Source organism: Corvus kubaryi, unplaced genomic scaffold, assembly GCF_017639235.1.
Source record: "Corvus kubaryi isolate FWS band 111438036 unplaced genomic scaffold, C.kubaryi_AGA036_p1.0 37256, whole genome shotgun sequence".
Classification (NCBI taxonomy): domain Eukaryota; kingdom Metazoa; phylum Chordata; class Aves; order Passeriformes; family Corvidae; genus Corvus; species Corvus kubaryi.
In genome coordinates, this window is record NW_024581076.1 from 3110026 (window position 1) to 3118261 (window position 8236).

The 8236-nt window shown below is 45.5% G+C and overlaps 1 protein-coding gene across 1 annotated transcript in view; it reads right to left on the minus strand.

Annotated features, from left to right (window-relative positions):
- TRPC6 (transient receptor potential cation channel subfamily C member 6) overlaps nucleotides 1-3132 on the minus strand; it is an 84159-nt gene extending 81027 nt beyond the window's left edge. Inside the window, exon 1 of the mRNA XM_042023759.1 lies at nucleotides 2686-3132. Coding sequence (XP_041879693.1) covers nucleotides 2686-2828 — 143 coding nt within the window. The 5' untranslated portion in view covers nucleotides 2829-3132. The remainder of the gene's footprint in view (nucleotides 1-2685) is intronic.
- Between the last annotated feature and the right edge of the window lie 5104 nt (nucleotides 3133-8236).

An 8236-nucleotide genomic window follows, 5' to 3' on the forward strand; every position in this document is an offset into this window, starting at 1 on the left:
ATATGTATGTTGCAATGTATTTCTTGATACACAAGGGGCAGGACTTGATGACTAGATGGAAGAGCACTACTAGAAAGAAAGTGTTTACTTGCATATAATTTCTGACACATACCTATTAAAGCCTTAAAAGGTAGCCTCATCTTTTGGAAGTCAACTTATTTACAAATTCTATGGATTGCCCAAATTGTGGTTTTCCTACCTAAGGTTCTGAATGGAAAAGAAAAGCAAGATTTTTCAGCACAAAATTCCATTAGAATTTTGTTTTGCATCATACCACATAAAAAGGTAAAAGCCTTCTATCCACTGCCAAAAGACTGTGTGACCCTACTTGGCACAGTTGATGAGCTCAAGCTACCTTCTTGAAATCTTTTTTATAATAAAGGTAGCAGCTACCTTGGATACAATAAAGCTGTTGTCCAGAAAGAGGAGCTAAAAGACAGGAAATAGATCTCTGTAAACCGTTTGGACTTTTACTATCATCCAGAAACTGCAGCACTTAACAGCAGTCACAAAACAGCACATGAAAAGCATGTTCTACAAACAGCATATGCAGTAACATCAGCATTAGCACTAAATCACCACTTGAGAAAAACTATTTCTTAGTATCAAGCTACTTTTCAAGCAACAGTTACATGACCTGTTACACCAGTACGTGTGTTACCCTCTCGATAATGTTTAAAAGGAGGTACAATTCAGCTTTGTTTGGACATCAGCTGTACTCTGCATTACTGTTCTCCATTGATCACCACAATAACATCAGGAACTACCAGTAATTTGAAGATTAAAAAAAAAAAAAAAGTATAGAAAAGTATTCTTGTTTTGTGTAGATCATAAAGAGTATAAAGATTATATCCTAAACACGGCCCACCTCATTATTTATTAAATTTTTAGTCATAGCAAAACTAATGACTTCTGGCTGAGAAAGCACATCTGCAAAATGTACCTGAAATGTGATGTAGGTGGAATTTAGGCAGAAGAATTCAAAAAACTGTGTTTGGTAATCACCATACCCTGGAGGAGCTTATTCACTCACTGCATTCATTCCTGCCAGCCAAGGAAGTCCTGGCAGTGGCTGCATGTAGGCATTGGCTACAGACCTCTGTGAAGTGATTCTTTTCCACATCCAGAGAAACCCCAAAGGACAGCTTCTCCATGCCTAACATGCATGTCTAAAACCAGCCCTTGATAACTTCCTGTGGTTAGTGCTATCCTTGTTCTCCAGAGCAACTTGATTAGGATGCAGGCTTTCCTTATGGCCACTGTGAGGTGATGAGAGGCAATCTCCACGTTGGGACTGTGCTGGACCAAGAGCTGCTAGCACAGGCACTTTTCTCACTTCACTCTTGAAGGGAAAATATCAGCACCCCACAGACTTGCAGATTTTGTTTGAAGAGATGATTTGAAACACTTATGCAAGATCTATCCTCTCACAGCTGCACAGCCATTCTGAATGAGTACATGGCAAAAGAACTTCAGAATTGCCATATTAGTTCAAAGCTTTAGTCCACTAGTGAGAACCAATCTGAACTAAACATCACAAGGCTTTTTCTTCTGAAAGGATTCATTAGACAGATGCATTCATATATTTTGAGATGGGGTTTAAGTCCAATGTGCAATAATGTATGCTGTTACAGCTACATGAGCACAGTGAATCAGTGATCCACAGACACTTAAGAATAGCAATACAGCAGTAAATTCTGAAAACTCTGCTTGTTCTTAGCTGAGTTTATAAATATTCAAACACTGTGAGTGTTCCCAGTCTCATTGTTGTTATTCCTTTCCTATATCCAGGTAGTTGTCAAGTGGCTGGTAGGTGGCTCACAAACAGAACAGCAAATATTAGGAGAGACTGATAACTAGAATTTACCAGTTAAGCAATAAAATATAATTTGTACAAAAGAAAGTACACATCTTCTGGTAATCATCTGAGATTTTAGGACTCATCTTGCATTGGTTAATACCCATTTTCCCCCCCTGTTGGATAGCTTCTCCTCAGAAGCATTAACAAGTGGTAATTATAGTAGTCATGCTGACAGCACACAACCAGAGGGACACTGTCAACACTGAAAGCCAGTCGACGTGGATGCTAAGTTGTGGCTCCTGGAACCTTTGTAATTTATGTTTATGTAATTTAGCTTTTATTGCTTATGTTCTTGCACTCTGCTTTAAATGATAACTACCTGCCAAAACTCACATCATGAAATTACACGACGCTATGTGGCTTTGACAAAATGCAATAATGAAAGGAGGATGGTTTTATGCACACACCTGCAATGTGTGCTCTGTCAGTGGGAGCAACCGATCGCAGGAGTTAAAATTTCTGTAATTGCATTAAACCCATTAGATACCGTAAGTTCTATGTACAACCGACGTCTCTTGTCCTGCTCTCCAGAGCTGAGCCCAAGCCACCCTTCGCATCCCTTTCAGCGGGAAGGCACCACGGTCAGCTCAGAGACCTGCCAGCCGGGCACGGCGGGCACGGCGCTCCTCCGCCTTACAAACACAGCTGCCCCGCTCCTCCCCCGGAGAGGCCGAGGGAAGATGACAGGTCTCCCCCCGCGGCTGCCCGCGAGCGGTCCCCAGCCCCGCGCTGTGACCCCCGCCCGCCTGCGCCTGTCCCGCCACCGCCTCCCCCCGCGCCCGCGCAGGGACGGAGAGACCCCCGATCCGTCCGAGGGGACTCACACGGGGTAGAAGGCGTAGGGCGGCAGGGCGCTCTCCTCGCACACCTCCGCGTCCAGCAGCAGGTAGTCCTGGCTGTCGTTCCGCCTGGCCCCGGGCGCCGGGGAGCTGCCCTTGCGCGGGGCGTAGGGCTGCGCCTGGCTCATGCTGTCCCGCGGCTCAGGTGCGGGGCGGCGCGGCGGCTCCCTCGGGGCGCGGCGGGAGCGGCGCGGAGCTGCCGGCGCTCGGGACCGCTCTGGGCTCTCCCCCGGCAGCGCCGCGGCCCCGCTCGCTCCGCGCCCCGGCAGGAAGGGATTCCCGGCAGCCGGAGCCGCCGCCCGCCGCGCCGCAGGCGAGGCGCAGATCGGAGCGGGGGCAGGAAAGTTTGCGGCGCGTCAGCTGGCGCGGCTGTCCCCGGCCGGAGGGAAGGGGCGGGAGGTGGGAGGGCGGCGGGCTCCGCTCGCCTCCCCTGGGGGTTCGGTGCCCCCTGCGCGCCTCCCCCTCCGGCCGCCGCTGCCCGCAGCGCCCCGGCCCCGCGGAGCTGTGGCCCGCAGCTCCGTCCCACCTGCGCTGCCGGGGCTCCGCGCCCCGAGCGGCCCTGGGCGGCCGGACCCCGCAGCGCTGCCCCCGGCAGGGGCCGTGTCCCGCTGACCGCCTGGCCGGGACGGTGCCGACCTCCCGCCGCTTCTCCCAGGGCATGCCCGTGGTGGTCTGAAATGAATCCCGCCGAACGCTCCCGTGGGAATTCGGCAGGACCGGCGGTGCTGCTGGCGGTGGCTCCCCGCGGCTGGGGAACAGGAGCTCTTGCTTGGCTTTATTGTGGCTTGGTAGTACAGCCTGCGCTGTGCTTGTGCCCTCGTGTAAGTGGCCGAGGAAGAGCATCAGTGAAAATGAATGCTAATCCAGTAAACCCAGAAAATCTGCAATTTTAAGTCTTCCCCAGAAAGTGGAAAATTTCCTTGGAAATTCCACTTCCTTTTCAGGCTCTTTACGTCTTTCTTTTATCTCTGAAGCATCCTCTTACAAGCGCTGTTCACCTGTTTCGGAGAAGAGCCAGTTTTGTAATCACCTCTAATAATTTCACATAAGAGCAGGGACAAAACATCAAATATCATAGTAAAAAAGCCCCAAAACAAAACAGCACAATAGTTTTGCAGTAATAACACTTAAGCAATACTCAGTCCACTTGTATTTCTCTGGTAGCACTTTGTTTGATGATATTTTGCAAATAAATAATTACATAACTTTTCTAGGAAAAAAAATCATGGCACTGAAGAATTCACATCTGACCTTTAGGCATCTTTCACATTAAACATAGTACTTACTATTTCATAAGGAAATATTTAGAATTAAATGTTGTAAGTGTATTGTTAAAAAGTTAGTGCATCCAAATAAAATCACTCCCTCACCCCTGGCCATGTTCACATACTGAATTCTTGCCAGTGTTTTTGTTGGAATAGCACACAGCCCTGTACTCTTTAGGCATGCACACCTTCCCCTGATTTATTGATACACTGAGAAAATAACTGGGCAAGCCCCAGTACACTCATTTGCAAAGCAGACTGACACTGCCTGTGCTCTCCAGCAGCCCCTGCCAGGCCATGGTTTCAATGACTTCCTGAACCACTGGGATTCGTTTCACCTACTGAAACTGCCAGAGGAAGAGATGTGTAAAGAGATCTGCAGCTCATTTACGTGGTCTTTAGAGGAGGTGCAGAAATACCTGCAGTCAAATTTCTGAAATTTCTTCTGTCCTAACTATAGCTCTCAAAATTACATTCTAATGAGTTTTAGAAATCTTCCCTTCTTTGCAAACCAATTTTTTTTGCTGTTAAAGAATATTTCATTTTGAATAGGAAGTTTAGTACCAATGATACCATGTGTATTTTATAGTTCTCATGCTGATTCTTCTTTCATATTACTATAAAAACAGACAATACGAAGTTATGTGCAGGCTTTGCATTTGAGAAATATGTTGTCAATATCATCTCACATTTTTATTGAAAGAAAATTGTTTTCTAGAATACTTTGTGGTGGGAGGAATTTTGATGTGTTCCACTGCTCTTGTGCATAACCATTTAATTCCATTTGTTCTACTCTGTTATGAAGAGACAGTGCTTCTCCACTTAGTGTTTTTTGTATATTCCCAAAATGTTTGCAGTTATTTTTTATTTCAAGTAGTCTATTTGATATTAGACTGATGTTTCAAATCTTTTCTTCCAGGTACCTTTTTGTTCCCTCCCCTTCCCTCCCCCTCCCCTTCCCCTACCCTCCCCCTTCCCCTTCCCTCCCCCTCCCCTTCCCCTACCCTCCCCCTTCCCCACCCCTTCCCCTCCCCCTTCCCTTTCTCCTTCCCTTCCTCCCCTTCCCCTTCCCCTTGCCCTTCCCTCTGTTCTTATTTTTCTCCCCCTCTGGTATATTTTCTTCTTTCTTAAAGTGAATACCATCCTACTGCATTGATGGGTTATCAGATCCTTTGATTTCAGAGACTGCACAGCCACTTTCTCTATTTTATTCTGCTGCTTCCTTCAATCTTGTGCTTACTGTTTGAGTGCTCCCTAGATTATTTCCCATCTTCCTCATGAAGCTCTATCAGCTTCCAGGTGATATTTCTCATTATCTCAGTTGCTACCCTTCCTAGATGCCAAACTTCCCTTGGTCTTCATTCTTATTTCTGCCTCATAAATTCTGATATTCCCCCATGCACTTCTACTTTCTCATCAATACCAAAACTTTCCATCCTGAAAGCCACACTCACAGGTCACAGTGATGACACAGCTGTGTGATTTTTCAGAAACATTGGGTAGATAAGTAATAGGAACAAATAATTTTCAGTGCCCTTGAAAGGAAAAAAAAAGATGCTGAGCTGAAATTATGAATCTTTTCCACCTGATTTATATTTTAAAAACACATCTTTCAACATGCTATAGCAACTGTCTAGTCTCCATTGCCTGGTTGCAGGGTGAAAACATGCAGCACTGTGGGAGTGGGCCATACTTCTCCTAGAGGTCAGAGAAGCACAGATTTTCTGGAATCTGGGGGTTTTCCAAGAGTCACAAGATGATGGGAACCCTGGCTAAAGGTGGTGTGTCCTCTTGTACTTATAGTCCTTTTTGATGCATTTATGTTGGAATGGTTCAGGATATGGGAGTGAACTTGCATTTTTTTCCTTTTTTAGGCTAGGGATGATGATCCATTCTGTAACTATCCGAAAGCCAGCGAGGTTAAAGAGAATTACTTTGGATGCCAAGATGCTGGAATGAAGAAGCAAGGTGTGATCCTTTCCTTCTGTGAGAGACAAGAAAAGAGATTCCTAGCAGAGAGTATAACTTTAACTATTCATTACCCTTCATGCAAGGCTTTCCATCACCAAAATGAAATTTATGTATTATTCTGACTTTCCTCGTGACTTGGTATTTCTGTTGCAAAGATAAATATATGCTATTTTTTAATGAATTATCCATTATTGATATTTATGCAGACATTTATTAGACATTTAAATTGCAAATTGAATTACAATGGAATTGCTGTTCTGGAAAACGTTATCAGATCTTCACTCTAGCATTTCCCATAAATATGTGTATATATCCATATCTAGATCTATCTATATATAAAATCAGAGTGAATACTGAACTAGAAAAACAGGCTGTTTTTCCTGAGTCTTTATTGAGTTTGTGTGGCAGGTTTTTCGTAGTGGGAGGCCTGCAGGGGTGAGTGCCCAAAGCTTCCCCCATGTCAGAAGTCAGTGCCAGCCAGCACCAAGACAGACCCACTTCTGTCCAATGCTGAGCCCATCAGCGATGGTGGGAGCACCTCTGTGGTAACAGATTCAAGAATGAGGGAAAATTTCTGCACAAGAAGAGCTGCAGCCAGAGAAGGGAGTGAGAGTATGTGAGAGGAACAGCTGTGCAGACCCCAAGGTCAGTGCAGAGGGAGAGGGAGGAGCTGCTCCAGGCACCAGAGCCGAGATTCCCCTGCAGCCCCTGGTGCAGCCCATGGTGAGGCAGCTGTGCCCCTGAAGTCCATGAAGGTCCTCATGGAGCAGAGATCCACCTGCAGCCCATGGAGGTGGGCTCCAAACTGTGTTGGAGCAGGTGAATGCCCAAAGGAGCATTGATCCCATGGGAAGCCTGTGCTGGAGCAGGCTGACAGGATCTGTGGACCCCTGGAGACAGGAGCCCATATTGGAGCAGCTTTGCTGGCAGGACTTACAACCATCTGGGGACTTATGCTGGAGCAGCCTGTTCCTGACGGACTGCACCCTGTGGAAGTGACCCACATTGCAGCAAGGGAGTGTGAGGAGTCTTCCCCTTGAGGAGGAAGGAGCAGCACAATGTGATGGACTGACTGCTACTTCCATTACCTGTCCCCCTGTGCCACTGGGGGAAAGATGTTTTAAGATTCAGATTTTATTCCTCATTATACTACTTGGATTTGATTGGTAAAAATTTAAATTGATTTTTCCCCACGTTGAGACCGGTTTGCCTGTGATGGTAATTTGCGAGTGATCTCTCCCTGTCCTTGTCTTGACTTATGAGCCTTTCCATGTATTGTCCCTTCTGTGTCCAGTTGAGGAGGGGAGTGATAGAACAGCTTTGATGGGCACCTGGCATCCAGACAGGGTTAAACCACCACTGAGTCTTTATCTGACTTGTACACATATTAACCTTTCATTCTTTAGAAGTAAAAAATACATAACCTTGACAAAAATTGCAACGTTTACATGCTTAATATCTCCGTCGTGCACCTTTTTTAGTACATATCAGAAAATACATCTGTCTTCTCAGATAAAAAGAACTGATGCATTAATGTGAAATGTAAGTGTAGTTTAGAGTTGGTTTAATTGGTTTTATTACAGACAGCAAGTTACAAACTTCCATCATCATTCACTCAATCAAGTCTAGTGACTGAGATATTTCACTCAGAAAGATGAAAAACAAAAGCTGAAAACTCCTATACTCTGTGCAAGGGACAGGATGAGAGATGGAGTGAGCTTGCCTGATGAGTGACAGGCACATTGCTTAATGCACTACTAGAAGTCACTTGGGTGCCATGGCAATGAAAGCTGCAAAAGATGCCATGCAGAACAGCACAGTACCATGACTCAGCCTCACTGCATAACTCACATAAAGGTTATCTCTATCTAGTAGAACACATATATAGGTGCAATTGTATTGCTCACTTGTAGACTAATCTAAACTTGTTCAAGAACAAGAGAAAGTGGCAACATCAATCTGTGCTTCCAAGGAAGTTTTCAAGGATTCATGCAATGATGTTTAATTGCTCACGTTTAACCAAAGTCTTGTTGTGTAAGCTAGTTAGAATGCACTAACAAGGGTATTCCTGCGCATGCCATAGTAGTGTTTCGTGGCTTTCTGTTCTGCATTGGGAATACTTTCAAAACCACAGTTGAATAAACCAGGAAAGGTGCAAGTCAGTTTAACTGTGCAATGGCTAAGCAGCGTCACTTGGGTGTGAGTATCACTTGGAAAGAAAAGAAGAATGCTTGGAGGTGTGAAGGATGTGTAACCTGCCTGATGGAATTCTTTCCTGCTCCAAAGTACAGAACTCGGGA